General features: G+C 48.5%; 6 protein-coding genes across 7 annotated transcripts; 2 read left to right on the forward strand and 4 right to left on the reverse strand.

Moving 5' to 3' along the window:
• Positions 1–773: 773 nt before the first annotated feature.
• Positions 774–1,642, reverse strand: LOC308179270 (dynein light chain 1, cytoplasmic-like). Its single transcript, XM_080559187.1, has 2 exons — positions 1,379–1,642; positions 774–1,097 (listed from the first exon to the last, which is right to left on the reverse strand). The coding sequence occupies exons 1-2, from the start codon at positions 1,508–1,510 to the stop codon at positions 960–962; spliced, it is 270 nt and encodes an 89-aa protein (XP_080415313.1). The 5' UTR covers positions 1,511–1,642; the 3' UTR covers positions 774–959.
• A 265-nt stretch (positions 1,643–1,907) lies between these two features.
• LOC308179271 (dynein light chain 2, cytoplasmic-like) lies at positions 1,908–3,953 on the reverse strand. Its single transcript, XM_080559188.1, has 2 exons — positions 3,661–3,953; positions 1,908–2,332 (listed from the first exon to the last, which is right to left on the reverse strand). The coding sequence occupies exons 1-2, from the start codon at positions 3,790–3,792 to the stop codon at positions 2,195–2,197; spliced, it is 270 nt and encodes an 89-aa protein (XP_080415314.1). The 5' UTR covers positions 3,793–3,953; the 3' UTR covers positions 1,908–2,194.
• A 145-nt stretch (positions 3,954–4,098) lies between these two features.
• On the reverse strand, positions 4,099–7,487 carry LOC308179267 (dynein light chain 1, cytoplasmic). 2 transcript variants are annotated; one of them, XM_080559181.1, is made up of 3 exons: positions 7,351–7,487; positions 6,016–6,153; positions 4,099–4,709 (listed from the first exon to the last, which is right to left on the reverse strand). In XM_080559181.1, the coding sequence occupies exons 1-3, from the start codon at positions 7,387–7,389 to the stop codon at positions 4,572–4,574; spliced, it is 315 nt and encodes a 104-aa protein (XP_080415307.1). In that variant the 5' UTR covers positions 7,390–7,487; the 3' UTR covers positions 4,099–4,571. The 2 variants fall into 2 exon arrangements, with proteins under 2 accessions (XP_080415307.1, XP_080415308.1); XM_080559182.1 differs by lacking the exon at positions 7,351–7,487 and adding an exon at positions 6,590–6,747.
• Positions 7,488–7,617: 130 nt separating this feature from the next.
• COQ5 (coenzyme Q5, methyltransferase) lies at positions 7,618–14,879 on the forward strand. Its single transcript, XM_080559163.1, has 7 exons — positions 7,618–7,927; positions 8,340–8,489; positions 8,938–9,162; positions 11,986–12,092; positions 13,742–13,830; positions 14,040–14,151; positions 14,269–14,879. The coding sequence occupies exons 1-7, from the start codon at positions 7,774–7,776 to the stop codon at positions 14,368–14,370; spliced, it is 939 nt and encodes a 312-aa protein (XP_080415289.1). The 5' UTR covers positions 7,618–7,773; the 3' UTR covers positions 14,371–14,879.
• Positions 14,880–15,225: 346 nt separating this feature from the next.
• On the reverse strand, positions 15,226–17,306 carry LOC308179269 (dynein light chain 1, cytoplasmic-like). Its single transcript, XM_080559186.1, has 2 exons — positions 17,012–17,306; positions 15,226–15,955 (listed from the first exon to the last, which is right to left on the reverse strand). Exons 1-2 carry the CDS (start codon positions 17,141–17,143, stop codon positions 15,818–15,820), a joined length of 270 nt encoding a protein of 89 aa, XP_080415312.1. The 5' UTR covers positions 17,144–17,306; the 3' UTR covers positions 15,226–15,817.
• Positions 17,307–23,771: 6,465 nt separating this feature from the next.
• Positions 23,772–25,662, forward strand: TRIAP1 (TP53 regulated inhibitor of apoptosis 1). Its single transcript, XM_080559172.1, has 2 exons — positions 23,772–24,401; positions 25,035–25,662. Exons 1-2 carry the CDS (start codon positions 23,844–23,846, stop codon positions 25,116–25,118), a joined length of 642 nt encoding a protein of 213 aa, XP_080415298.1. The 5' UTR covers positions 23,772–23,843; the 3' UTR covers positions 25,119–25,662.
• Positions 25,663–27,227: the final 1,565 nt, after the last annotated feature.

Below are 27,227 nucleotides of genomic sequence, written 5' to 3' on the forward strand. Positions count from 1 at the left end.
CCGGGAGTTGTAGTGCCGGGCGGCCGCGCGGGGCCTGCTGGGAGGTGGAGGCGCGTGGCCGCCGCGCGGGGCACGCTGGGAGATGTAGGCGCCGGACGCCCTGCGCCCGGGAGCCCCGTAAGAAATGGGGAAAAAAAAGGAAAAAAAAAAGAGCTGCCCATTCTTAAGTACTGGGAGTTATTGCATGAACATCAGCGTCCAGGAGGACGTGAAGGATCACATTCCTCCACTGAGCTGTAACACTTGTGAAAGTTCAGAAAGTCTACCGATGACACTTCCTAACTTCTCCTTTGAGGCAAAAAAAAGTTTAATACTTAAAAGGCAACAGAGATTCTAAACGCATTTGAATGAGCATCCAAGTACCATCCACACCCACTGAGTGTATCTGCTGATCCCTTTCCCATTATTATGGGGGCAAGAGCTCAAAGTTCACTGGGACAGCAGTTCGCAGGTTTCTTCCAAAAAAAAAAAATGGGACTCAGAATTAACACATAACCCTCTAGTAGAGGCCTCATAAGAGGGCTTTTAACTCCTGTTTGTCCCTAACTGAGATTTATTTTTCTTAGAAACACTGATGAAGTTATGAGTGTGGCTACCACAGTGCTTACGTGTTTTGGATTTGAAAACATTTGTTAGCAAGTCAGACATTCACACTCACAGGGAAATAAGTGGCACAACCAACACTATAGAAAGAGAGGAAACAGCCATAACACTTTCAAAGGCAGAACAACATTTTTTATTGAAAAAGAAGCTGGCTGTGGAAAGAAAGGTAATACAAGGAACGTTTATTTTTGCTATCCTCCCCTCAAGTACAATAAAAACACCAATCACCCCAGCAGAATCCCTGCCATCACCCTTGAAGCCCAAGATCTGTTTCCTCGGTACGGCTGCAGGCGCCAGGCTCTGAGTTAGCACGCAGCTGAGACACAGGAGGACAGCGCGAGGAGCAGTCCGCGGCTCTAACCACACTTGAAGAGAAGCACAGCAAGGTGACCCAGGTAGACGAAGATGAAGTGATTGGTCTCGTGAGTGACACAGCTGGAAAAATCCCTGCCCACAACGCAGTGCCACGTGGGATTGTATTTCCTGTCAAACTCCTGCGGGAGAGACCGCTGGGCACTTAGTGTCACTGCTCGGGGCTGCCGCTGGGGAGCGGAGGGAAGGACTTAAAGGACTCGTGAAATAAAAGGGGGAGGGAGAACCCTGAAGAGCGCATACAAGGGGCACAGAAGGGACACGAGCCCACGCAGAACCTGACCTCGATTACCTCGCATCCCCGGGACTCGATGCCCTGGGCTACTTACCCACCGGCACTCCCCCTCGCTGGGTTACGGGTGCCCGCGGGGCGCTCAGCGGGACCCCGGGAGCGGACATTTACCCTCTTGATGCGCGCCGCCACGTCGAACTCCACGCCGCGCTCCTCCAGGGACCGCAGGGCGCACTGCACGGCCTGCTGCTGCATCTCCTCCGCCATGTCCGTGTCCTTGATCACCGCCTTCTGCTCGCCCATGGCCCCTGCGCCCGACACCAAGCCGAGTCCCACTCGCGGGGGGCCGCCGGTGTCCCTCACGGGCGCCTGCAGCCCCGCTGCGTCCCGCACTTCGCGCCCGCCGCCGCCCGTTTAACGGCCCCGCTCGCGCCGCTCCCGCCTCCTTATAGCCTTAGCCCCGCCCCCTCTCCTCACCGCCCGCCAGCTATTGGCCACCGCCACCGCCGCTCCGCGCGCTCATTGGCTACGACGGACACCCGGCAATGGGCGGGCTGCCCGTTCCGGCCCGGCATGCCCCGCGCGCGTTGCCATGGCGACGGCGACGAGGCCAGGGGCCGGGCCAGGCCGCAGCGCCCCCGGGCGGCCGCCGGCAGCAGGGGCTGGGTGCGGGGGCGGTCACTCGGGGCTGGGGGGCACAAACTTCGCTAGGAAAGAAGAGAAAATAGCCCTAAAGCTCTTAAGATAGCCCTAAAGCTCTTAAAACACGTAACGTCTTTATTAGCTAAGAAGCTTACTCCGGAAAAAAAATAAATACAAAGGACTTTTGGGGCTATTTCTCCCCTAAACGCAACAAAACCAGCAGGGACGTCCCCGATGGTACCCGTGCCAAGGTCTCCGTCCCCAGCGAGGACACGTCCATCGATGTACGTGTCGCTGTCGGCGTGCCGCCCCGCAGCACGCGCGGCTCTGCGAGCAACGCGTGGCTCAGCCAGCTTTGAACAGGAGCACGTTGAGGCCGCGCACGAGGAAGAAGATGAAGTGCTTGGTCTCGTGGGACACGTAGCTGCCGAACTTCCTTCCAACGACGCAGTGCCACGTGGGGCTGTATTTCTTCTCAAACTCCTGCAAGGAATACCACTAGGAATTTAGTACTGGCACAGGCCTCACCCAAATGCTGACTACATTTTCTGTCCCGATGTCTCCACCTCACAAATATCACTCTTTGAAAAGCAATTAAGAAGCAGCAGGAGCTGTTAAGTACAAGGGTTGTTACTGACTTCTCATAGCTCACTTGCTGCTTAGACAACAGAAAAAAACAACAAAGCCTCAGCACTTCCTAGCTGAGCAGGAGTAACCTCAGGGATTTCCCCCTGAAATGTCAAACCACGACCTCACACTATACCTGTTAAGCTTCAGGTCATGCAGTTATGTTCTCCCATCATCCCATCACACTGAGGAGCCTGCCACACTTAAAACATATACATATATATATATTTATACAGGTCTATTAAAGGCAGAACATTCCAGCTGGCAATCATATGTTGTCATATCCAACAGCTCTCAAATGAGGAAACTTTCTGTGGGAGCACACAAGCGTTTCTGATCAGGTATTGCAACCCTGGTTAAATGCTTTCCTCAGATTCCAACTAGGAGCCACACAGAAAATCTGATGAACTGTGAACCCTCTGACCTGCACTAACAAAGAACGCGTTTCTTGCAAGTGGAAAAAATAAACCTGCTGGTAGCTCTGTTCGGGTGGCAGAAAGGAAGACGTCCCAAACAGATGTGTTTGTACTATTTAGTTGAAAGAGCTTTCCAACAGCTCTTCCACTCAGATCCAGGGTACCCTTAGATTTCTTCCTTCTCCATCCAGCAACGCCAAAACTGCATCAGAATTAGATCTTTTGCGCAGGCATCGTTCTTTTTCACACATACCTAACAGCACTCCAAGACTTGGGTTTCTAGTATGAGTCAGCACGTAGAAAGGGGGCACAAATACAAAAAGCTTTGCAGAGAAATACTTTTTTACTGCAGATTTTGAACCCGCTAGTCAATCCTGCGCAACTAGTACAGAAACATGAGCAGAACCTTAAGACCAATTTGAATAAAATGTAAGTCAGGTGCTAGGTGAAAAAGCTGAAGAAAGCCCCAGCAGATTTAAACGCGCAACCAACTGGTTTCTACCAACCAGCTGTGGGACAGGTCAGCAGGCTCTCTCCTGTCTCCCCTGGACAAGGAGCTGGTGAACCAGCAATTTAAAATGAAGGCATTGCAAAAGAAAACAGGCAGAACGAGGAAGGGGATGTGTAGGGGTGGGGGAACTGAGGGAAATGAGCCCACAGCCCCACGTATCTTGTGTCCACGGAACTCGCTTTTCCAGACAGCGTGACAACACCCACCCGCTGGGCTTGCTGCCCACACAGCATTCCACAGCAGGAGCAGACATTTACCCTCTTTATAAGGGCGGCAATTTCTCTTTCCAAGCTGTACTTCTCTATGGCCAGAACGGCGCACTGCACGGCCTGCTGCTGCATCTCCTCCGCCATGTCCGTGTCCTTGATCACCGCCTTCTGCTCCCCCATGGCCCCCGCGCCTAACACCTCACGGCAGCGGCTGGGTACCCAGCCGGGTGCCCCGAGCCGGGCCCCGCACCGCCCCGCTCCCTCACGGCCCCGCAGCAGACCGAGGCCCGCCCCCGCGGCCCAGCCCCGCCCGCTTCACCGCGCCGCCCCCCGGTCACCGCCAACGGCAGCGCCCCGTAATGGCGGCGCAACAGCGGCCGGGACCCGGATGGAGCCGGGCGCGGGGCACGCTGGGAGTTGTAGTCCCCGCCCCCCCCGCAGTCGCCCCCAGCCCTCCCGGCGGTGCGGAAATAAGGAGCTGGCAGCTGGGGTGGGGCTTGGCGTTTATTTTCCAAATCAAATCTCCAAGAGGCATCAGCAGAAAAAGAAACAGCTCAGGCTCTGTGACAGCATAGCCGTGGTTTTTAGTATATCCAGCAATACACGAAAATAAAAATAGGAGATGTTTGGAACAGGGAGAACAAAACACCGTCAGTACTCACACAGCACGAGCAGAAATGAGGCAACACTGCAGATGGCTAGAGAACTCTTAAAGGCCAAACTCCTCCAACAGCTCTACTAGCAAAGATGAAGCCTTTTAGAAAAAAATAAATACAAGGAAGACTTTTTTTGGTATTTTTCCTTTTTATATCCACAATGTAACACCTTCTGCCATAGCGTAATCCCTGCCATTGCCCTTGAAGACCAAGGTCTGCTTCCTCAGGAAGGCTGAAGTAACCAGTCATAGGAGCCAGCGCAGTCCTGTAACCAGACGCAAGTGTCAGGAGGAGTCCACGGTGCTAACCAGACTTGAAAAGAAGAATAGCAACTTGGCCGAGGTAGAAGTAGATGAAGTGCTTGGTCTCATGAGTCACGTAGCTGCCAAAGTTCCTTCCCACGATGCAGTGCCAAGTGGGATTGTATTTCTTGTCAAACTCCTGCAAAATAGATCACTCGGAATTAAGAACGCTTCTGAACAGGTATTCGCTTTGAGCAAGGCAATTAGAGGAAGAACAGATGCTCTTAAATACTAGGATCATCTTATTTACAACTTATTCACCTGCTGCTTAGTCAGACAAAACAAAACCCCCACAGTGCTTCCTATCAACTCAGGAATAAGCTCAAAATATTTCCTTTGCTCACGGAAAGTAGTATTTCTCCCCAGATAATACATAACATAATCTGAAACTGTAACCCCCGAGTAAAAGCTTCGCCACTAGTGTTGTATCTGCGGGGATTAAGCCATTATCTAGACTTCATTGTTCCTCTGCAACATGGGTGGTAGAGGGACTGAGGGACAGTTACAGAAAAAACTCTCTGCTACAAGCTCTGTAATACCAATGCTATGAACAAATCTACATGACGTGTTCACAAACTTCTCCAGAAGCTTCCAGTAGCTGCCACAGAGAGTATCTGACATACAGTAGGCTAAACTCCCTCTTCTCTGCTATCTTAGCTATTTCCTGCATCTGGAAAAAAAGTGCCTCTCTCTACTATGGTAACAGCAAAACAAGTTTTCTCTAGTGAAAACAACCATTCTGCTTAGCTGAGTTACTTTTAAGATAGCTCTTCCACTCAAATCAGTTTAACTTCCACTGAGACTCCTCCATTCCTCCATTAATCTGAACTGATGAAGGAAATATAATCAGAACTAGATCTTTCCCACCTTCCATCTTTTAGAATAGGATTAACAGACTTTGCAAACAGAAAAAAAAACCTTGGTGGCTGATATATATATTTTTTGCTTTGGTCACTATGTAAAGAAAGACGTGAGTAGAGTAGACTTGCCAAAAATAATGTTTCCCTGCAATTTCTGTTTCACAGGTACAGAACTGAAAAGATCCTGAAGATTAAGTTCAATACCACTGAAACCAAGAACTACGTAAAACAGGCTTCCTCTCAGAGAAAAGCTGTAGGAGAGCTCAATAGAGGCAGTGTTTTGTCCTGGCATATCAGTCACAGGGACAGGTCATCTACCACTTTTTTTGTTAACCTAGACAGGGAGATAATGGAGGAAAATGCTTAAATGGAAAGTTTTGCAAGGGAAGAGCAGAAGGACCACAAAAATCAATGCAAAGGGTGGGGAAAGGAACATAAGGACACCAGCCTACAGGGAAAGCCCAACTTGATTATCTAGTATCTCTGGAACTTGTTTCTCTAGAGCTACTTGCCTAGCAACGTTCGCCTGCTGACTTTTCATGCACACAGAGACTTCATGAGCACACCCCACTACCAGACCCTCACCTTCTTGATGTGCGCAGCGATATCCTTCTCGATGTTGTACTTCTCCAGGGCCTGAGTAGCACACTCCACAGCATCTTGCTGCATCTCCTCCGACATGTCCGCATTCTTGATCACTGCTTTTCGGTCACTCATGATTGCCTGAATTGAGGCAAAGAACAAAATTCAAAGTTACGGGCGCAGCCACCTGCCGAGCAATCTCCCCAGGGGTTCTGGCAGCGCCCAGCCCAGCACCCCGCCGTGCCACACCGCTTGCGGTGCAGCAGCCCCGCAGGGCGACTCAGGCGCAGGGCACAGCCTCACTCGCAGCCGCCTCAGCTCAACATCTGCTCCGAGGCGCCTCAACCCCTAGAAGGGGAGCCCAGCCGGGCCCTTCCCGACCCCCCCCCAGCCCCGCTCCACCCCGCCTCAGGCCGGGACACCCCGGAAGGGGGCGCAGCCCCCCCAGCCGCTCCCCGCATCCCCCCGGGGGACCACGGGAGGGGGGGGGCCGTGCCCCGCCCGCCTCCCCTCGGCATTCCCGGTGCCGATCGATCCCCAGCCCCTCAGGGCTCGGCTCCCCACACCCTCCCCTCACCGTTCGCGGTCGCGGAGCAGGGGCAGCCCCGGTAGAGCGGCGCGCAGCGGGCGGGCGGGGACTGGAGGGGGCGGACGCGCACCTCAGGGGCTCCGCTCGCGCCGCCGCCGCGCGGGTTTAACCGACCCGCGCGCGCCGCACCCGCCTCCCTCAGCCGCCAGCCCCGCCCTCTCCGCGCCGGCCGCCGGCTATTGGTTATCCCCGCCGCCGCTCCGCGCGCTCATTGGCCAGGACCATGCAGTCTCGCAGCGTTTTCTCTCTGCGCTTTCTTTCAGCCCGGCGTGCTTCGCGGCCGTTGCCATAGCGATGAGCGGCGCTGTGCGGACGCCGGGCTCGGCGGGGCCGGGGCCTCCGGGGCCTCCCGCGGGGCCCCCCTCACGGGCCCGCCGGGGCTGGGGGCGCTCAGGTGCCGCGCAGCCTCCGCTCGGCCTCCCCTTTCCCCCCCGTCATGGCTGAACCGCCCCAACCGGCGCGTCCGTGCGGCCGGTCCGTGAAGGCGGCGTGCGAGGCTCTCCCGGTGACTCCTCCGGTAGGCACCGCTCGTGTCTCCCCCTGGCTGAGGCACCTAAAGGATAACGTGCGGTGCCGTACGGGGCGCTGTGCTGTGAAGAACACGGGGCGAAAACGGGGGCGTTTGGCCCAATTCCGCCCGCAGGACGCGAGGAGGCCCCGGGGGTGTGAGGGCGGAGGGCGGCGGCTGGAGCCCAGCCCGTGCTGGGGGTGCGCAGCTCCGGGCCCGCTCCTCAGCGCCGTGACCTCACCTCCCGGCGTGACGCACGGCTCGGTAGCTCCGTAACCATTCAGTAACTCCTTATCCACAAAGGTTCAAAGGCCCCTGGATGACTCAAGCGGTGTGCGATCAGGGCGTTCGCTGCGCAAAAGAGCTCACCGGAGAACTCCCCAGATCGTGCTAAATTCCCTAAATCGCGCTAAATTCCCCGCGGGGGACTAAGACCCCTCCCGCTAAAGCTCCTGACAGGGAACCAGGGCCCCTCCCGCCTCCCCTCAGCACCGGGGACCGACAAACAACGGGCGTGCCGCGGCCCCGGGGGGGGGGGGGGGGGGGGTTCACCGGTGAAATTAAAATCCTCCGGAGCTCGGCAGGGCTGCGGGGCGCCGGGGGCACCGGGCCCGGTGGGGCCGGGCCGGGCCGGGCCGGGCCGGGCCGGGTCGCGCCTTTCAAAATGGCGGCGGCGGGGCTGGGCCCGGCCCGGCTGTTCCTCGGCCGCCGCCGCGGGGCTCTGCGGGCGCTCCTCGGCCTCGCCCGGGGCCTCGCCTCCGGGCCCCAGACGCATTTCGGCTTCCAGAACGTGTCGGAGGAGGAGAGGAGGGAGAAAAGTGAGAGGGCCCGGGGCTCGCTGCGACGGGACTCGGGTGGAGCCGGCCGGGGCTCCCGGCGCGCATCGGTTGTGGGGTTTAAGGGGCTGCCGGAGGGGTGGTGGGGCTGGGCGCTTGCTTTGAGACGTTACCGGGAGCCTCGGTAAACGCTATAGCCTTGTCCCAGCTCGATCCTTCCCCCCAGAGTTCCGGAAGGGTTACGGGAAGAGGCTGCGTTTCTCCAAAGACACCTTTGTCAGGCAGCAAGGTCAATGGGATTCTGTCGGTTTTTTGGTGTAAAGAGTTTTCAGGTGATCTTTCTCAGTTCCACATGGTGGCAGACCTCCACCAGGCAAAAAAAAAAGGGCACGTTCCTTCCTACATGAGCATTTTTAAGTAAACTGCGTTTCCTTCTTATGTGCTTTCTTTACAGTTTATCAGGTCTTTGAAAATGTGGCCGAGAAATATGATGTAATGAATGATTCAATGACTCTGGGGATTCATCGGGTGTGGAAGGATATCCTCGTGCATAAAATGAATCCTTCCCCAGGAACGCTTCTTGTTGATGTTGCTGGAGGAACAGGTAAATAATTTGGGTGAGTTCCACATGACCACACCGTGCTATCTTTGAACTCTTTGAGATTGCTCAGACTTGAGTTGCCTAACTTTTTTTTTTTTTTGCCTTAGTTTCCCTGTCTTTAAAACCAGTAAAACATCTATCTGATCTACTACAATATTATAGCAGATTTACAGTGAAGAGAGGTTGAAGCTAACTTATTTGTACTTTGAAATATCTTACTCCAAGGCTCTGAAATTATTACAGTAATGCCATAACACGCTGTTAAAAACTATTTCCTTTTGCAGAAAGTTTTGAACTGTCTGCTTTTAATATATTTCCTTTACTTATATACCTACTGTACAATATGTAAGTTTGATGTTCAGAGTTTTATGTTCCAATTTCCTGGAGTTTTAGTACTTTCACGTTCAGGAAACATTCTAAAACATGTATCTTTCTTTTAAAACAAACGCAGGTGACATTGCCTTTCGATTTATTAATTATGTTCGCTCCATACGAGAACGCCAACTCCAGCAGAAGCTTAAGCGCCATCAGAATTTGTCGTGGCAGGAAATTTCTAAGAGTTACGAGGAAGAAAAAGTTAAGCCACTAGGGGATTCCCAAGTTGTGGTCTGTGACATTAACAAAGAGATGTTAAAAGTTGGGAAGCAAAGAGCACAGCATCTTGGCTACTCTGAAGGTAAGTCGTGCATCGTACCATTTCAGTAATGTGCTTGGTAGCAAGAATTTGATGCGTAATAGCCACGAGGTAATCACCGCTTCAGGATTACACTATGAACTGTATAGCCCTGGTATATACCAAAGCTGTGCTTTCATATTTGTCAAGGTGAAATTACTTTTCCAGTGCGACACGCGTAGTACGAAGTTCAGACGTACAGTGATCCTCTTGAGCTTTTAGAAATACAGACATGGAAGTGTTCATGAGGTCCGATATCCAGCAATTGGATATTCAAAACTGGCCAAATAACCTAAGCCTGCTCTTTATATTTGTGCAGACTAATCGGATTTTATTAAGGCAGATAATACAGCAGAGCTCAGCCCTAGAATAATTGCACTAAAGTTCTGAGAATTAAGGCAGCAAATAAAAAATGCAAGAGTGGTAGTACGTTGTAAACCTACAAAACTTTCCACAGTTAGAGAATGTGTTAATAATATTCAGAGAAACTGAATTATATTAAATGTTAGTTTGCAGGTTAATGGATTAATTTACTGATATCTAGAATTTGTTGTGGACCGTACCAGTTCTGACTAAGAGCCTGATTTTTAGAAGTAAAATATAAAAAAAAAGGAGGCCTGCTTTTGTGGTTCAGCATTTTTATGATAATAGTTTATCCTCTTGTCACTTACAGCTATTTACCAAATATTTTAGCAAGGTAAAGCATACAGGACATTCTCAAACTTGTTTTCCTGGGTACCCACCATTAGGAGTGCCCTGGGCAGCCTCTGCATGCGTGTTGTGAGATGTCCTCTGTGTCCTTTCACTGTGCTTTGCTCCCACACCCCATCGCAACTCCACTCGCAGCTGTGGCCAGTGACCCACCTAGCACTTACCTCTTGTTGGCAGCTCCTGGTGCAAGGTGTGTGGGTGCGTGTGGAGCAGACGGGGCCTTGCAAGAAAGGTCTTCTAGGCAGATACAAGTGAAGTTCTTGCCTGGAAATTACGTAGGCTGAAGGACATAAGACAAAGCTCAGCAGCGAAAGGGGCTGACAGAAAAGCTGCTGACACGGGTTCTCTCAGCTGCTCTCATTCTCAGCTGGTGGGTTACTCCAGGCCATTGCCTGCCTGCCTCCCCCTCTTCTTTTGGCATAGTAAACTGATGGTAAAAGCATGGGTTCTTCCAGCTCTGGCAGGCTGCATGCATCACGCTCATCTGAGCAGCTTGCAAGCCTGTCCAGAGCTCTCTGTGCATCATAGTTTGGGAACACCTGAACTGTACCAACACTGTAAGTATGAGTGCTTTATGGCTATAGCTTAGGATCTGAAATAAAGCTTGATACTGCCTCCTAGCTACTACAAAAAAAGCATTTTGTTCAGTTGGCTTCAATTTTTAGGTATTTTTGCGACTTATATCTTATCAAGTTCTCAAAATACATATATTTAGTTTGTAATTTTCTTTCTCTGTGCAATGTAGTTGTTGAAGCTCAATTGTCATCTTGCTGCCTGGGTTGCCTTCTTCACTACTGCGCCACAATTCTGACTTCTTACCTCTTTCTCTCCCTCGTTCAGCACATACCCGTTGAGTATGTCCTGCCTGCTGTCCTTCGTGTGATTCGTCCCTGTTTTAGTAAACTCATTTCTGAGTTTGCTTGCATGCTGATCATCTGAGGTCTGAAATTTGTTTTCCTTAACATTGTAAGGGACTTGTTCTTTTAATGTTTCCCAGTGCATACATTTCTATGTATTTGTTAGCCTGCAACAGGATCTGTGCACACTGAAAAGAAGCACGCGTGCTGCACATTTGCTGATTGTGCATTTTGGCCAGCAGGAGTGGTAGGGTGCGCTGCGTGTGCCTCGAAACACCGACAGCCCTTTCTTCTATCCCCTTACAAACTTCTGGCCTGTGATTTCACTGCAGTGTATTCTGAGGGGTAGTTTTCCTGTTGTTCAGACCCTTTTCTTGGTACTCACTTCTTAGAGGTATATTTAAACTGCCTAGGTTTAAACAAGACAGATAATTACTGCTTTAATAATGTTGTGTGCATCTTTTTATACTACACTTTCTACAACTGTATCTACTTTGTAAAAATGAAATTTGAATGCCTCCTGGCAGCAGCTGAGGTTTTCTGTTCTGTTTTGTTCTCCATGCCTCTTTCTAGCAGACTGTCCTTTGAACTGTTGCCGTTGCAGAAAACTCCTGTTTTTTTTCTGTTAGGATATTTTCTTCTGCCTCAGAGTCACCAGAAAGTGACCTTAAGAACTAAACTTAGCAGTTTTACTTTGGCACAAATAACGTGGACAAGCCTAACACTCCACAGATAGACGTGGCCTTGATCCGTTGGCGTTCGGGAAACTGCACAGCTGCAACAGGATCACATGCTGATAGTGCTGATGGAGGAGTGTGGCTTTTCATCTTCTTCAATCAATGGAAACTTTCTACCTAAGTTTCTTTAGTGTTTTAGCTATTTTTGTATGGCAAGATGTTAGTCGCTGTCCGTAGTCACTCTTTGAGAGTTCTTGCAGCTTTGCAACAGCCAGCAGCCAGTTTGTGTGGCTTTCCGCTACAATGAAAGATTTGGGTGAAATCTTGGTGGCAGACCAAGGCGCTGTGCACGCAGCGTGCACGTGTGCAGAGGAATGTTTGGCAGATCTGTTGCAATACAGGGCACTGAAAGATTTGTGAGTGTAGACCAAAGTGTTCTTTCCTCCATCAAAAATGAATCACTGCTTTTAAATATCTATTTATTAATAAATATTTCATTCTGGAATAGAGAAGTCCTAGTCTTTTTGGACCAGCATTTATACAGGGCCTGTTCAATACTGTGTCTTTGGCTTTCATTACAGGCTTGTCCTGGGTGCTTGGGAATGCTGAAGAGCTGCCCTTTGATGATGATAAATTTGATGTTTACACAATTGCCTTTGGAATACGAAACGTAACTCGTATCGATTTGGTAAGTTGCTATAGTGTGTGCTGGCACAGGGTCTTTGCAATCCACTGATGCTTTTTCTTCCAGCAGAGGAAGCCAAGGAGGAACCCCTTTGGATAAAGAAACATCTTTGTCTACTCCTAAGACATTTAAAATAAGTGGCACATATTGTGCAGCATGTTTGAATGAAGAATGCGATTAAATGCTCCACCTTTGTCATAAAAGTAAGATTTATACTGGTTGCACCCAATCTTTCCAGCTTGGCAAGCCACACAATCTCTTCCTAAGGCAAAAAGGGCTGAATGCTACATTCCCTATCTTTTAACCTATGATGTTACAGGACCTACACTCGTACAGCGCAGTCAGTCTGCGTGTCCCAAATCCTCTGAAGCACCAGACCTATATCCCACCTGCAGCGGGTCGATGCTTCCTGCCTCATTCTACTTATCTGTTTGAGCCAGCAGAGCTTCCAGAGAAGAAAGTGGGGAGCAGCTGGCTGCTGCCACCACTACTGTCGAATTAATCTGTTCAGCCCCGTTTAGTGTCTTTACACTGGCTGGTAGTATGGTTCCCCATGAAGAATGAGTATGATTTTAATTAGGAAGAGTTCTCTGTGCTCTAAACAGTATCCGTCCTTTGGGAACGCCTAGCTGTCGTGTGGGTGAAGGTAAGGTACATCACCTGTGTCTAGTTGGCTAGTCTGTGTTTTGGAGGAGTGTGTTATAACCTTGGCAATGCTCCTTCCACAGGAGGTGTAGCATTTGGATGCAAACCACCTTGAAACGTGTGTCTTTGAACTTCTTTAATGCAGGTGGTCTTTCACGGTGCTTCATCTGCACCCTTCTGAAGCACAGGCTCCTTGCCTTATACCTCTTCAAGGAAACTGGATACAGAAGTCTGGTAGCATGGCTCCCTGGAGACTTGATACAAAACACATTCAAGCGTCTAATTCTTTTTCAGAGCTCTTGTCGTGCATGTGTACTGTTTATATTTGATCCCTTAGGAACGTGACGCTTGAAGCCAAGCAGATGTAGAACCTGCAGAGGCTGAATATAACTCTGTGTTCTTGTATGGAAAAACATAGTTGTCAACAGAATGTTTCTAGTTGTTCTTGGCTGGTTTGTTTCGGATATAGGGTGGAATTTTCTAAGTAGCTCTAAGTTTCTTTTCTTCCCTTTCTTTCCTCCCTTTTCTCGCAAACTGCTCCTCCAAAACCCAGAATCATTTCTTCTTTGATCCTTTGATGTGCCTCACAGTTGAATAAAGCCTTGTCTTTTGATTAAAAATATATTTATATCATGCCCTCTTTTCAGTTTGTTTCTTCTAGCTGAGTCACCTTTTCCTTTCTGGGTTTGGTCTGTAATTACAAGAACTGTGCTGGCAAACATTCATCAACTGAGAGTAGGGAAAAGGAGAAGGAAAAAAATGCATCCCTAATATCATCATTTCAACATAAAGCGTGTTATAAATCTATTTACGTAACACCAGGAGTGTTGTGGGTTTTGTTTTGGTTTTGATGGTCTTAGGATGCTTCTCTACAAGTAAATACTGGCAGTTGCCAGACAGAATTCTCTGTACTCCCCTCAGTTCATCACTGAGCTGTTGGCATCTGGCATGACAGTAGACAGGTGCTGTTCCACAGAAACAAACTCATCACATCTGCTTTGTCTCAGGCACTTCAGGAGGCCTATCGTGTGCTGAAACCAGGAGGGAGATTTCTCTGCCTTGAATTTAGTCATGTCAGCAACCCTCTTCTTTCCAGGTAGGAACATGGTGACGCCTTACGCCACGTCACAAGACTCTTACTTGCACTCAGCCGGAGTAAGAGACAGAGACACTTTGCAGCCTTCTCATTGTGCACTTTAAAATCAAATTTGGACATAGCATAGTGGTAAAGAGATCAACGTACATTGAAGAGTCTTGGTTTTAAACTTGTTTGTATTAATCTGTGCATGATTTCTGTCTCTGCAGGCTCTATGATCTCTACAGTTTCCAGGTTATCCCTGTTCTGGGTGAGATTATCGCTGGTGACTGGAAGTCTTACCAGTATCTTGTGGAGAGCATCCGACGCTTCCCCCCTCAGGTAAGACAACATTTCTCTGGATGCACTGATACACAAGACACAGTCCCACCAGAATTGTGGAGGCAGCTGGCTTAGAGGCTTTCAGGTGGTTGTAATTATGGAACTATTACTTTTCAGGAGGAGCTGAAGGAAATGATAGAAGATGCAGGCTTTTTTAAAGTGGATTATCAGAATCTATCCTCAGGCATAGTTGCCATTCACTCAGGTTTCAAACTATGAGCCTACTATGTAGCAAAATGCAAGAAGTATAATTTTCCTGAGTAATCGGAAAGCTTGGAATTTTAACTCTATGAAGATAGAAGAGGAAAGCTTTAAGAGCTGGTGCAGCAGATACTTGCTCAGTAGACAGGCCCAGAAGAATGTTGGCAACCTTTATCCCCTCGAGACCTGAGGATGAAGTGATTTCTGTGGTCAGTTTTGTACACTTGCAGTTCTTCAAGTGCACCACAAAGGACATGGCCAAAACTGAGCATTACTAACTAACGGCGAAACTTCAGTTACATCTGATGTGGGTACAGAAATGGACTAACTAGTCTTCAAATGAGATACCTTTCTTTTCCTCAGCCTCAAGGGGGCTGTCATAGCGGTGAGAAGTGACTTGGATTTATTAAACCTGTATTAAGCTGTCATTGTCTTTTAGTCGTGTGGACTTCAAGGGGCTTTTCCATGATCCTTTTACTTCTTTCAAACAAGTGGAAGCCTTACAAAATAAAACAGCTATGCATCAACTACTTTTCATTTAAGACAGTATTTTAATATTTTTAAAAGAAAAGAAACTTTTCTGAGGGATAATAACTTCATAACTATTCTGGAATGTGATGATGTACGTTTGCCTACATATCAAATCAGGCGAACGTACGTTTCTTTTGTCGATGCTGGATGTAGAACATCTCCATAAAAATACCACACATTTGCTTCTGATCTTTAAACTATTGAAGATTTGATCCTTCTGTTGCAGGATACATTTAAAAAAAAATAGGAAGAGTAAAAAAAATAAACTACTCAAAGCTAGAGAACATGAGTTATATTCTAAAGCGACAGCTGTGTAATAAAAGAATGAAAATCCCTCTGTTCTGAAGAGTAGGAAATAAAAGGACTGTTGCTTTTATTCACCAGTTTTCCCAAAATCAGAAAAGCAACTTCTTTCCACCACAACATAGCTGAACTCCAGAATTTGCACCGGAGGTTATACATACCGAAATGCTTATCGAGACTCAAAGAGCAGTATTTTTTTCCATCTTCTCTCAGGAAAAATCCCGTTATTCTTCCTTACTGACTGACGATGTATTCATAGATTAGCTCAGGATTCAGATGCTGTGGATTTAGGGGAAAAATGGGGGTGGGGATGTTCCTTCCTTCACAGGGGAATAAAGAGATAATGCAAGCACTAAGACAGCAGAAGGGCAGATAAGAGTCTTAAAGGACAAACCGTTCCAGTAGTTTTATTAGCAAAGAAGCTGTGTTTTGAAAGAAAATAAATACAAGGAAGACATTTTCATAGCCACAACGAAAATTACAGCTACTACAGTAAAATCCCTGACCATTAACAATACAACGAAAGACCTGAAGGTGAGGTCTTTCCTCAGGAAGGCTGAAGGTAGCAGGCTGTTTGGGTTTAGTGTGCAGTCCTGTAACCAGACGCAAGTGTCAGGAGGAGTCCACGGTGCTAACCAGACTTGAAAAGAAGAATAGCAACTTGGCCGAGGTAGAAGTAGATGAAGTGCTTGGTCTCATGAGTCACGTAGCTGCCAAAGTTCCTTCCCACGATGCAGTGCCAAGTGGGATTGTATTTCTTGTCAAATTCCTGCAGAAGAGAGAGCTCGGAATTTAGCATTGCTTGTACTAACATTTATTTTGGCACTGATATGTAACTTGTTAGCAAGTATCCCTCTCTGAAGAAAGCAATTAAGGAGCAGCATATGCTCTTAAGTGCAGGGATCATCTGTTGTCTTAGTACTTTCTGCTGCTTATGAAGGGGGAAAAAAAGCTTCCTAAGAAAGCAGGAATAAATTTAAAATATATATGTTCAGGGAAAATAATTTTTCTGCAAAAGTCATACTGTGATTTCAAATGGTAACTTTTAAGAACTTTGTTCTAAATCTATAGAAATTAAGCTGTTAATTTATCTTCACTCACTAATCCTTAATAAGGATGCTGAAAGGACTCTTAATGGAAAATTCTCTGCTGCATCCTTAATATCATGTCATGAGAATATTCCTTCTACCCATCATACTTGGGAGACTGCTGTGAGTTTTAGATAAACTAGTACCTACGAGGCTTGTATGAATAGCTTACAGCCAGTGCCTGTGCATTGTGGTGTCCCACAGCCCCGAGACGAAGGGACTTTTTGTGAGAGCATGCAAGTTTGTGTTCTGCTCATCTCGATCTTGCAGCTTGAACTTACAGCTCAATCTGGCTCCAAGTAGGAGCCGGAGAAAAACTGACAAACAGCAAGTGACGAACCATCTGTTCTGCGCTAGTGTGAACAGTTTGTCTTAAATGGGGTGGGAAGGGAAGAAAAAAAGTGACGAGGTCAGCAAGCCAGCGCTGCTCAATAGGCTCAATGGGGCCAGTGTTCTGTCCCGGCACGTCAGTCCCAGGGACAGGTCAGCTGCCATTCTGTTCGCTTGGGCAAGGAGATAAAGGAGGAAAGTGCTTAACCAGAAAGTTTTGCAAGAGAAGAGCGGCAGGACCGCAGAGCTCCACAGGTAGGAGGAAAAGGAGCGTAAGGCCACCCGCCTGCAGCAAAGCCCGACCTGCCGATCGAGTGTCCCTGGACTCGTTTCTGCGGAGCCCCGTGCCTAGCTGCCTGCGGCCCGCCCGGCTTCTCGTGCGGGCGGGGGCCTGACCCGGGGCTCACCTTCTTGATGTGCGCGGCGATGTCCTTCTCGATGTTGTACTTCTCCAGCGCCTGCGTGGCGCACTCCACCGAGTCCTGCTGCATCTCCTCCGACATGTCCGCGTTCTTGATCACCGCCTTTCGGTCGCCCATGGCTGCCTGCGGGGAGCGAAGCCCAGCGCCGAGTCGCGGGAGCAGCCGCCTGCCCAGCAGCGCCTCGCGAGCTGCGGCAGCCCCGCCTCGGCCCTCCCCCGGCCCGGCCCGCGCGGAGCTCTGCGGGTGTCCGCCGCGGGCCGCCGGCAGCGCCTGGGCCCGCCCCCGGGGCCGCCCCCTCCGCCGATCATTGGGCGTCGCCACCGCTCCCCCGAGCGCTCATTGGCCGCCCCGCGCGGCCCCAGCGGGGTTTTGCTCTGGCGTTTTCTTTCGGCCCGGCATGCTCCGTGCCTGCGTCCGTTGCCATGGCGACGGGGGGCGGGCGGGCCCGGCCCGGCCCTGAGGGGCGGCAGGGGGGTCCCTGCCGCGTGCGGCAGAACTGCTGATCCAGGGCAAAAAATACCCGTTCTGTAAAATGAGTTCAGCCTCCAGCACGTCTAAATATGTCCCAGTTTCTGTAAAACTCCTTCCTGTAGCTGATGCATGGCCCCCAAGGCCATTTTGTTACTCGCCCCAGCCCAGGTCGCAGCAACACAGAAAAACTTCACAGAATTTCCCCTCACAATCTCTGCAGCAGGCCTGGTGCCTCCCTGTGAGCCGGCATCCCTGCCCCGGAGATGCCTCTTGCTGAGGGGGAAGCCTGCCTACGTCACAGAAACGCGTTCCATAGCTTATAAGTCACACTCGATCAGTTTTCCTATCAATATATCTCTCTTCAATTTGTCACTGTCTTTCAGACTAAGCGATCTCTGATAAAAATCTTTTACCCCTATTTACTGTGATCATGTGAGCTCTAAACTTTGTTCCTTTAATGAACTGAATCCATCAGACTTAAGTGTCATTTGAGGCACCTCTTTCAGACCTCAGAATTTCTGCAACTCTTAACTCCTGCTTTTTTTTTTTTCTAATGAAGCAAGATGTTTGGGGAGATCCACAGTGCTCTGTTTTGTTAGTTTCACTCTCCCTGGGGCACTTTCTGCTTATACTCTCGTCAGCAGCTACAAAATTGCTGTTGAGTGTTCCACAGCTGGTGATCTGTTAATAACAGGACTCTGAGCTTTGTCTATAGCAAACAGCACAGCCTGACTTAAAAGAGGTTTTAGAAGGTTGGTTGGTGGGACTGCCATTTCCTTGTAGAAATAAACTCCAGAAAAGTCATCCACCTCACTGAAAATGAAAATATGTTTCATGTTAATGCAGTATAGTTACCTGCTCAGTGTCACTCATAGCAAAAGTAGCATAACTGCAAGAAACCTTTTGCATTTTCAAGCTCTGAGGCAACCTCAGAAGAATATTCTCTCCCCCAAAATCTTAAAACTGGATAATGCCATTCTACAGTATCTCATAAATAACTTTCAGCTTTAGCAGTCAGGTTTTAGCATTACAATTAGAAGAGATATAATTCACAGCTTTGTTTTCTATACCACCATCATCAGTGTGTATTAGGAACAACTTTGAAAGTTATGAAATTAAGGGAACTTATCTGATTTAATGCAGCAGGTGAAAGGGTGTAAGAAACCTTGTGTGCTAACAACTTAAAGAAGCAGCTTTGGGACAGTCTTGGGGCCACCATAAACAATTTACAGAACTGTCTGTAGTCTCTGCAGCACTCGCAATGGTTCTTTAAGTACTAGACAGTTTTGTGCTGACAGAAACGAACCAGTTAACAATCTTCCCAGTGCTTACAATGAACTTTAGAAACACCCATGAATCTCTGAGGAGGTGGTTGTTTGGTAGCTGCAGGCACATTTCTGTGCATTTATTAAGAAATGGTTAGCTGAAGGAACAGATGTGATGACGACTGCAAGAAATGTCAGTGTGGGTGAGATACACGGCTTTAAAGAGAAACATAAAAGCCTAAGATACATAGCTTTAAAGAGAAACATTAGAGCTTTACTTGTTGATCAAGACTGTAAAAGTGTAATTTCCCTCGGGATAGAGCTGCAGGGGAAGGCAGAACAAATACATACAGGAGATGATAGCTGGAGTAGAAGAGGTGCCAAAGAAAATTGGGTAATGGACAATGTATACCATGAGACTCCTGTTGCAGATGGAGCTTAGATTGCAAGCACTGTTCAGTTGAGGCTTCTATTTTTTTGCTATGTTGAATAATACAGTATCACTACAGCTAATAGAGATTTTTTCCTGGGGCTCCTAGTTACTACCAAAACATGAAATAATCATTATTATCAATACACCAACTTCAGTTGTTGTATTTCCATGCAACTAAAGAAACCTCCCCCTTGAAATTTTCTTTGTAAACCTGGCATCTACATGCTAGGGCATCTAATATTTTATTATATCTTACAGATCTGTATAGTAATGGAAAAAAACTTAGCAGGTGTAAGTCAAGCTATCTCCATAGTCTCCAGGGGAACTAGAGACATTTACAGCAGCTCAGTATCTGCCCCGACCCCTTCCCCCTTTTTTTTTTTAACTGAATGGACTATTTTTCTTTTTGTTCTAACTACTAACCATGGAGAAAACGCAAGTTGTTTTACAAATACATATTATGCAGTTAGGCAGAATTTACAGGTCATGGTTTTGTTATACACGTCTTTAACTTTAGCTACTCGCTTGCCTGGGTTTATAAATTGCAACGTGGCAGAACACTGTAAGGGTGTGAGCCAGCCCCAGAGCTGCTTGTGCTTCGAACCAGCACCACGAGGGGCGTCTTGCCCCTGCCTCGGGGTGTCACCTGGGCCCAGAGGGGGTTCACGCCATCCTGTGGGGCACAGCACCCTCCACAGTACACAGGCCATGGGACGCCAAGGTACTAACGTATGCTGCCCCGTAGGTAGCTCGTCTGGCCTTTGCAAGGGGTCCTCATTTGGTGGTTGTGGCTGTCTGAGTCAGGGCTGTAATTCCCTTATTAGTGGTGACATTGTAACAAACCCCTTCATTAAGGAAATGCGTGTTTGCAACTTCTAATGCAGTTTAGGCTGCAGGGAACAAGCATCAGGCAGTCTGTTCTCTCACTGGAGTGTGTGGGTAGGGGAGCAGCAGCGAACCGGCAGTTTTAAGACTAGCCTCTGCTGCATTGGGAATGTGGGATCATCTTTGTGCAAATTGTTGGTTTGATTGCTGCTTTTAAATAGTTACTTGATGATACCTTAGGCTGGTAGCTCCTGCGGCCATGCAGTTCACTCTCAAATTCCTCTCCCTTTTTCTATGTAAATAATGTTGTCCCCATTCTCTCTGATAGTCAAAGGAGGAGGCCAAAAATGGGTAGAACGTGTGGGTATTTCTCAAACTGGGAATTCTCTGCTAACATGCTTGTTGTATGGTACCCATTGACGTCTCTCCTCGTGATTTATGTATGCATCATAAATGACTTTTAGGCTGAGCTTGTATGTTTGTGAAGGTTTATGATTTGCAGGGTCTGAATCTTGAAAGGCCTGACGCTTAAGCACAGTGTTACAGCTTTGCAGTGAATTGGATTAGTGGGATTAAATAGAAGCTTTAATTCAACACCCTTTAAAGAATTCAAGTATCAAAGCAATTGTTTTATGTGAAGCTCAAACAAATAACGAAGTAACTGCAAAAAGGCACAATAAGAGTGGAACAAGTGTTTGCTCTCACTTCCTGCCAGACAAATATGAAAAAAGTCAGCTCCAGACAGTTCAAATCTTACTAAGCACACAGCCTTTCAGGGCAGCAAATGAAAACAGAACCTACTCAATGGCTGTGATTTCTTTTATCAGCAAAAGCAGCTGTGGTCCTTTTCACTCAGCCCAGGTTTTCCATGAAATACATGACAGACACACAATGGCCTGAGTGGGAGCTTGCCAAAGCAGTTTGTGTACGCAGCATTATGCACAAGCCACTAATGGCTGAACCCAATACCACCACTATTCAAACTCTCAAGCATTTTTCTCAGTGTTTTTCAAATTATGATACTCCTCATATGCTTGGTGTCCTTTTGAGATGTTGAGAAACAATGCACATGTATCATGAATCACTAATTTGTATTACCTGTTGTTTGCAGGGATGTAGAATATGCAGTTCATAGGAGAAATAGTTATGATAATGGTCATGCTCAGGACTTCATCTGTCAGGCAGATGGCAGGACCTGAAGGAGCGCATGCATGGAGCTGGTGGTGTTTATTACACAGAAGTACAGGGAGACAGAATGGGAGTAATGGCTTTTCTCTGCAAACGGATTCAGAACATGTACTCTCATGAGGTGAGTTCTGCCCTCGGGGAAGCGTGTGCCAGCACAGTCGTAGAAGACCCTTCTTTCCCTCTGGCATGCTCTCAGGAGCCCTAAGTGCAGACTCAAACTGGTGATTAGCAGTATCCTATTACAGTAATTACAAGGGTCTTTTCTAGCACTTCGTGGCTCAGCTTGTCATGATCTCTTCTAGTGCATGGCATTACAATTGGAGTAAATAAATCTGGATTCTGAAATCTGTATTTGAAGGGAGCACCACCCAAGAAGAAAAGTTTGTTTTTCAGGCTTTTACAGTGCTTTTTATGCCTGGAAGTGAACGGTCTGGACTATTTGGTTCTGGTTTGCTGTGGTATTCTTCTTTCAGTGGGTCTCTAGTTTCCCTCAATGAGCTTTGTCTATCTCCTCTGCCTAGCAGACGTTCAGCAAGGAAGCTCTCTCTGCCAGGATGAGACAGCGGTAATGTATTTTGTTTGCTATAGCAGTCCTCCCCCTTTGCCCAGCACAGCACTTCTTCCTGTGATGGTCTCCTGCCCTCTGAGCCACTGAGGCAGTGTGGGGGGCTTGTGTTAATCTTGCAGCTGTGCAGCTTCTTAACAACCCCCTTCCCATGGCTGATCTTCCTATGACAAACATCCTGTCTGGGAGCTGACGGCCAAGGTGTCTGCTCCAGAGATTTCCTTACAGAATTTCAGGTACTGGCACATGACTGTTACTTGAGGGTAACAGGCTAAGCCCTATAGTTAAACCCATTACTCTTCAGCACCATCTTACAAAGTACTTTTCATACACAGACATAGCTAATGCTCTAAAATTAAAAATCTTTCTCCAATTTTGTAGAAATCTAGGTATCTAATTTGTGAGAATAAAAATACAAGGTGGGAACTAGAAGGTAACCCATACAGACATGGCGCACAGAGATACAAAAAAGGAAATACTCAGTGCAAGCAAAACATCTGAGTCAGTCATCTTCTCAAAGTCCTTTTTCTTCTGTAATGAAAATCTGAGTTCTGTCTGTACTTGACAGAGATGCTCAACAATGTTACGGACTCCTCTGCCATACCAGGCTTTGTTACTTCTGACTCTATCAGAGCCAGAGTTAAACTAAAGGTGATACATAGTCAGATACAATATTCCAACCTCTTTTGTTTTACTGATAAACCAGTTCAAGAAAAATTAATTGTTCTTTTTTTTTTTTAATCATCAGCTTTTAATGTTCTCTCTGAAGCCTTTACGCCACTCAGTATCTTAAAGAACAGCATCAAATACACTTTGCTAAATGCAAGCATTAAGGTCATCTCTCATGCTGCCTTCCAGCTTCACAAACAGTGAGTATTTCAGTAGCAAGACAATTTACAGCAAAAGGATGTTGTAAAAAGTTTAGCAGTGCAGTTGCTCTTCTTTTGATCAAACTAAGTGCGAGGGTATTTCAGTTGTGACTGTACAAACCTTAAGTTTCCCAATAAAATCAGAAGTGACATTTGAGTTCTTTCACTAAGAGTCCTGCAGAAAAGTCTCCTGTTCTTCTAGCTTTGGTAAAGGGATGTTACCTGACAGAAAACAAAGAGTTGTGTGAGACCAGCTGTAAGTCACAGTCTGGGCAGCACAACTTAACGTGAAAGCGCCTCTCCAGTTTATTCTGAGTACATACAGACAGCTTAAATTTCCCGAGCGAGTACAGAATGTAAGAAAGTTGTCTAACTAACTTCCTGTAAATAACAACTCAACGTGTGCAGCAGCTTTAAAGCAAGACTGGCCTCTCTACTGCTTTTAGACCACCAGACCGCAGTCTGTTTCTGGTTTGGTGGTGGTGTTCATGTGCTTTAAACAGGTGACTACAGTTACTTATTTTAGTATTTCATTATTACTAGCTAATATTTCTGAAAGTAAAGTCAGCTATGGCAATTTACCTTTTTCAAATTAATTCAAGCAAGATCAAGAGTTTTTTTTATAAACAAGACAATACCTGGTGGGGCTACGAAATATTCCTCTACTTTCTCTCTGGCATTATTCAGCAGCTCCTTTGTGCAGTTGCCTTCTGTAACATCATCTTCTCTGAGGTACAGACACCTGAGGAACACAGATTACTGGCTTGTCTGTAAGCTGTTCTATGAGTTTGAAGCATGCATCTCTAGAGCTGGTTTTCGGTCTTGGGTAAGCAGGAAGGCAAGCGTTAGGTTGTTCTGAAGCAACAAAGAATGCCACTGAACGGTATTTGGGGCGCAGTGTGTGCGGATCATTCATGATGGGTAAGATATAGCCAGGAATGGGGGTCCATCATTGCTATGCTTACGCATTAAGGCGCCAACGCCAACTTTCTTCCACACAAAAGCGCAATAAAACTTTCCTGGGAGAGGGGCGAAACGCGAACGTGGGGTGACTCCCGGAAAGCAAGTCATACAACCCAACAAAGGGTGGACGTGTTGCCAGCTAAAAGCAGGCTCTGCGCCTCGTTACCTGTCCTCTAGCACCGAATCCATCGGCTCCACGCCATCAGTGTTAACCTCGCGGAGCCGGTCAGCGAACCGGATGGCTCCCCGCAGCCTCTCCACGCCCTCCCTGTCGCGGAAATCCACCAGCGCCAGGTGCTCCAGGTGCCGCAGGAGCTCCCCGCTCACCGCGCCCTGCGAGGGCCCAGCCAGCGCCCGCCCGCCCCCCGCGGCGAGGCGGCGGGGCACCGACCCCCCTTGGCCCCCCGGGCCGGCCGCGGAGCCGCCGCCGCGCACCCGCTCCCGGCGCTGCCCCGCCGCCGGCGGTAGCGGGGGGCCCGGCGGCCAGGAGCGGAGCGCGGCGGGGAGGCACCGGCACGGCCGCATCGCGCCCCGCGGGGCTCCGCGCGTCAGCTCCGTGCGACGGAAGCGCCGGGGGAGGCCCGGCGGAGGGAGGAGGCCCGGCGGAGAAGGAGGAGGAGGAGGAAGGGGGGAGGCCGCCGCCGCCGCCATGAACAGCGTGGGCGAGGCGTGCACCGAGCTGAAGCGCGAGTACGACCAGTGCTTCAACCGCTGGTTCGCCGAGAAGTTCCTCAAGGGCGAGAGCGGCGGGGACCCCTGCGGGCAGCTCTTCAAGCGCTACCAGCTCTGCGTGCAGGTGCGGGCACGGCACGGCAGCCCCCTTCCCTTCCCTTCCCTTCCCTTCCCTTCCCTTCCCTTCCCTTCCCTTCCCTTCCCTTCCCTTCCCTTCCCTTCCCTTCCCTTCCCTTCCCTTCCCTTCCCTTCCCTTCCCTTCCCTTCCCTTCCCTTCCCTTCCCTTCCCTTCCCTTCCCTTCCCTTCCCTTCCCTTCCCTTCCCTTCCCTTCCCTTCCCTTCCCTTCCCTTCCCTTCCCTTCCCTTCCCTTCCCTTCCCTTCCCTTCCCTTCCCTTCCCTTCCCTTCCCTTCCCTTCCCTTCCCTTCCCTTCCCTTCCCTTCCCTTCCCTTCCCTTCCCTTCCCTTCCCTTCCCTTCCCTTCCCTTCCCTTCCCTTCCCTTCCCTTCCCTTCCCTTCCCTTCCCTTCCCCCCGGGGCCCGGCGGCCCCGCTCCCTGCTGCCGCCGGCCCGTGGCAGCAGCTCCCTGCGCGTACCGGGGCATTCCTGATGGTAGGAGGGCATCCCAGCCAGTCTTGGGGCTGCTTCTTGTAGATCGTGTTTTGTACCAAACGTTACGTCATTTAGCACTGTAAAGTGCTGTGTAAAGCACTAAAAACACTTCAAATTTAACTTTTTTGTTTGTTTTTCTTCTTCCCAGAAAGCAATCAAGGAGAAGGACATACCCATAGAAGGCTTGGAGTTCATGGGCGCAAGCAAAGCGAAAACCGAAAACTCCTCTTGACTTCAGCTGTATGGATGGAGTCACTTACGCAAGCCTTTGGACTGAACCCTGACCAGGCAGAAGACAGCACGCCACCTGCATAAGACCTGTGTTTTTAGGAAGCAAGGAACGCTCTCACTTATAAAAGCAAACTGCCACAGAAAAAGACTGGATCACGTGGTAACTTCTGCCTCCTTTTGAATGAATTTCGGTGGTGGTTCAGCATCTAACAGTGTGAACAGACGGTTTAACTAACTTCCCATTGAGTGTACCCTGTGATGGGAGAACGCGTATTGGGATGTTGAACTTACTAGTAGTTGGTTTATGACTCGTTTCTCTTGCTTATTTATATAACACCTGACAGTGTCTAAAAAGAATATGAAGAAGGTTAATTTCCTTTGTCTCGTCTCTGTGGTGCTGGATTTTGGTGGAAGAAGTTTGATTTATACGATCCTGAATGCCTAGGGGCTAAAGCATTGTTTTGTGTCAGCAACAGAGATGGTAGAAAAGCACTTTTGCTGGACCTGCAATAACTTACTTAGCTAAAATAAATATAACCCGGTTATACTTTGTTCAAGCGGGCATCTGTCTAGTAGAATCTGATTATGACCTCCAAGGGGGACGGAGGTGGCCTGCAACAGAAGCTGAAGAGAACACACTTGACCTAGAGGCTGCTTTCTTTGGCCTTTTCTGAGGTACTGAAACAATCCTGAACCTGAATTCTCTCCCCTTTGGGGTTATATATCCCTGCAGTGAAACTGGGCGGACCTGGCATCTTTCTGCACGCTACCACAAAGCACCAGGTTGGCCACAGTCCCTGTTAGGTTTTTGCTCGATGCAGTTAAAACATGTCTTGAAAGAGAGCAACATTGATTGAAGCTTGACAAATGTTAAAAGCCCCAGCTGCCTGTCTTGCTTCTTGGGGAACCTCACCTGCTCGTGAAGCTGCCCCTTGACCATGTAACTAGGTGTGTATGTTACACCTAGCAGAGAGCTGGCTTGTAAACTACAGAAACTCTGAGCAAGTTACTCGTTATGTAGCAGGAGTGACTTCTGACTGGTTGAAATGCTCGGCTGATGTGCCAGATGCCCCATCTGAATGAGGTGTGTGTGTTACTCCTCTGTGTAACCTGGCAGTGAGCAGTGGGCACTTGTTTGTTTTTCCAAAAACAGTAATCTGAAATCCTCTTCCTTTGAATGGCAGTGGAGGAGTTAAGGAAGCTTCTCAGCGGAAGGTCGCTGATGGTGGGTACTTCTTGTGTAGTTGTGAAGGAGTTACTAGGAATTACCCTTTTCCTCTCCAAATCTGTTTCATACTTTGTCCATCCTGAGATATTTCAGCAGCAGAGCTTTACTCCTGCAGATCTTGCAGCTAGAGGAGGGGTGTTAGAAAGGGAAGCGAGGGATCAGGACCCACTGCACCTCACCCAGTGGCCCGCTGAGCACTGGGGCGGGAATCAGCCAAACTGTCCCCTCTACACCAACACAGCTAAAAGAGTACAAAATATTCTGGACCAGGGACAAAAGAGAAGTGAACTTCCTAATTGTCCTAGAATAACAGTGAGGAGAAAAAAGTGAGTATCATGCTCTTAAGCACTATTAGAAGGGTCATTCAGAGGCTTTTTTTAATTAAAAAGTTGGAGTTCTCAAACCATAGCTGGCTTGTCTGCACCACAGCTTCCGAGTAACTACTGCAAACACAGAGCAGCCTGGTACTTGTGCAGATCAGAAACTACAGCACGCTGGGGCTACGCACACATTGTGCCCCGTCTTCAGCGACGGCCTAACCACGAGCAGTCACACAGCCCGGGTTAACCACGCTCGTTCACGGGTGCGTCAGACAGCTGGCAAAGCAATCCGTACAGGGGCTGAATGGGGCACCTACCAAACAAGCTGTTACCGCTTACTGCTGGGTCACTCAGGTGTAAATAAAATCACTTTTGGTTGGTAAGTTAAGGGACACGTCTCCAGGAGCAGCACAAATAGCTTTTTAAGGTCTGACAAGTAGGTGGTGGTGTTTTTTTAAGGAATAATACATACAACCACTTTGCTTTTCTATAATCTTTACGTAGGAATAAATGTGGTGGTATTTTGCCAGCTAACTCTAAAATAACTGTGCCCATTAGTGCC

Source organism: Anser brachyrhynchus, assembly GCF_964034855.1.
Source record: "Anser brachyrhynchus genome assembly, chromosome: 17".
Classification (NCBI taxonomy): domain Eukaryota; kingdom Metazoa; phylum Chordata; class Aves; order Anseriformes; family Anatidae; genus Anser; species Anser brachyrhynchus.

Bases quoted from the DNA above. Each gene is read 5' to 3' on its own strand.
- LOC308179270 (XM_080559187.1), bottom strand. From the start codon at position 1,510: ATGGGCGAGCAGAAGGCGGTGATCAAGGACACGGACATGGCGGAGGAG. The intron at 1,098-1,378 runs GTAAATGTCCGC...TCTCTCCCGCAG, and splicing joins TGGCGGCGCGCATCAAGAGG to GAGTTTGACAGGAAATACAA.
- LOC308179271 (XM_080559188.1), bottom strand. From the start codon at position 3,792: ATGGGGGAGCAGAAGGCGGTGATCAAGGACACGGACATGGCGGAGGAG. The intron at 2,333-3,660 runs GTAAATGTCTGC...TATTCCTTGCAG, and splicing joins TTGCCGCCCTTATAAAGAGG to GAGTTTGAGAAGAAATACAG.
- LOC308179267 (XM_080559181.1), bottom strand. From the start codon at position 7,389: ATGGTTACGGAGCTACCGAGCCGTGCGTCACGCCGGGAG. The intron at 6,154-7,350 runs GTGAGGTCACGG...GCCTCAATTCAG, and splicing joins GCCGTGCGTCACGCCGGGAG to GCAATCATGAGTGACCGAAA. The intron at 4,710-6,015 runs GTGAGGGTCTGG...TCTATTTTGCAG, and splicing joins TCGCTGCGCACATCAAGAAG to GAGTTTGACAAGAAATACAA.
- COQ5 (XM_080559163.1), top strand. From the start codon at position 7,774: ATGGCGGCGGCGGGGCTGGGCCCGGCCCGGCTGTTCCTCGGCCGCCGC. The intron at 8,490-8,937 runs GTAAATAATTTG...AAACAAACGCAG, and splicing joins TGATGTTGCTGGAGGAACAG to GTGACATTGCCTTTCGATTT. The intron at 13,831-14,039 runs GTAGGAACATGG...CTGTCTCTGCAG, and splicing joins AGCAACCCTCTTCTTTCCAG to GCTCTATGATCTCTACAGTT.
- LOC308179269 (XM_080559186.1), bottom strand. From the start codon at position 17,143: ATGGGCGACCGAAAGGCGGTGATCAAGAACGCGGACATGTCGGAGGAG. The intron at 15,956-17,011 runs GTGAGCCCCGGG...TCTCTTCTGCAG, and splicing joins TCGCCGCGCACATCAAGAAG to GAATTTGACAAGAAATACAA.
- TRIAP1 (XM_080559172.1), top strand. From the start codon at position 23,844: ATGGCTCCCCGCAGCCTCTCCACGCCCTCCCTGTCGCGGAAATCCACC. The intron at 24,402-25,034 runs GTGCGGGCACGG...TCTTCTTCCCAG, and splicing joins GCTACCAGCTCTGCGTGCAG to AAAGCAATCAAGGAGAAGGA.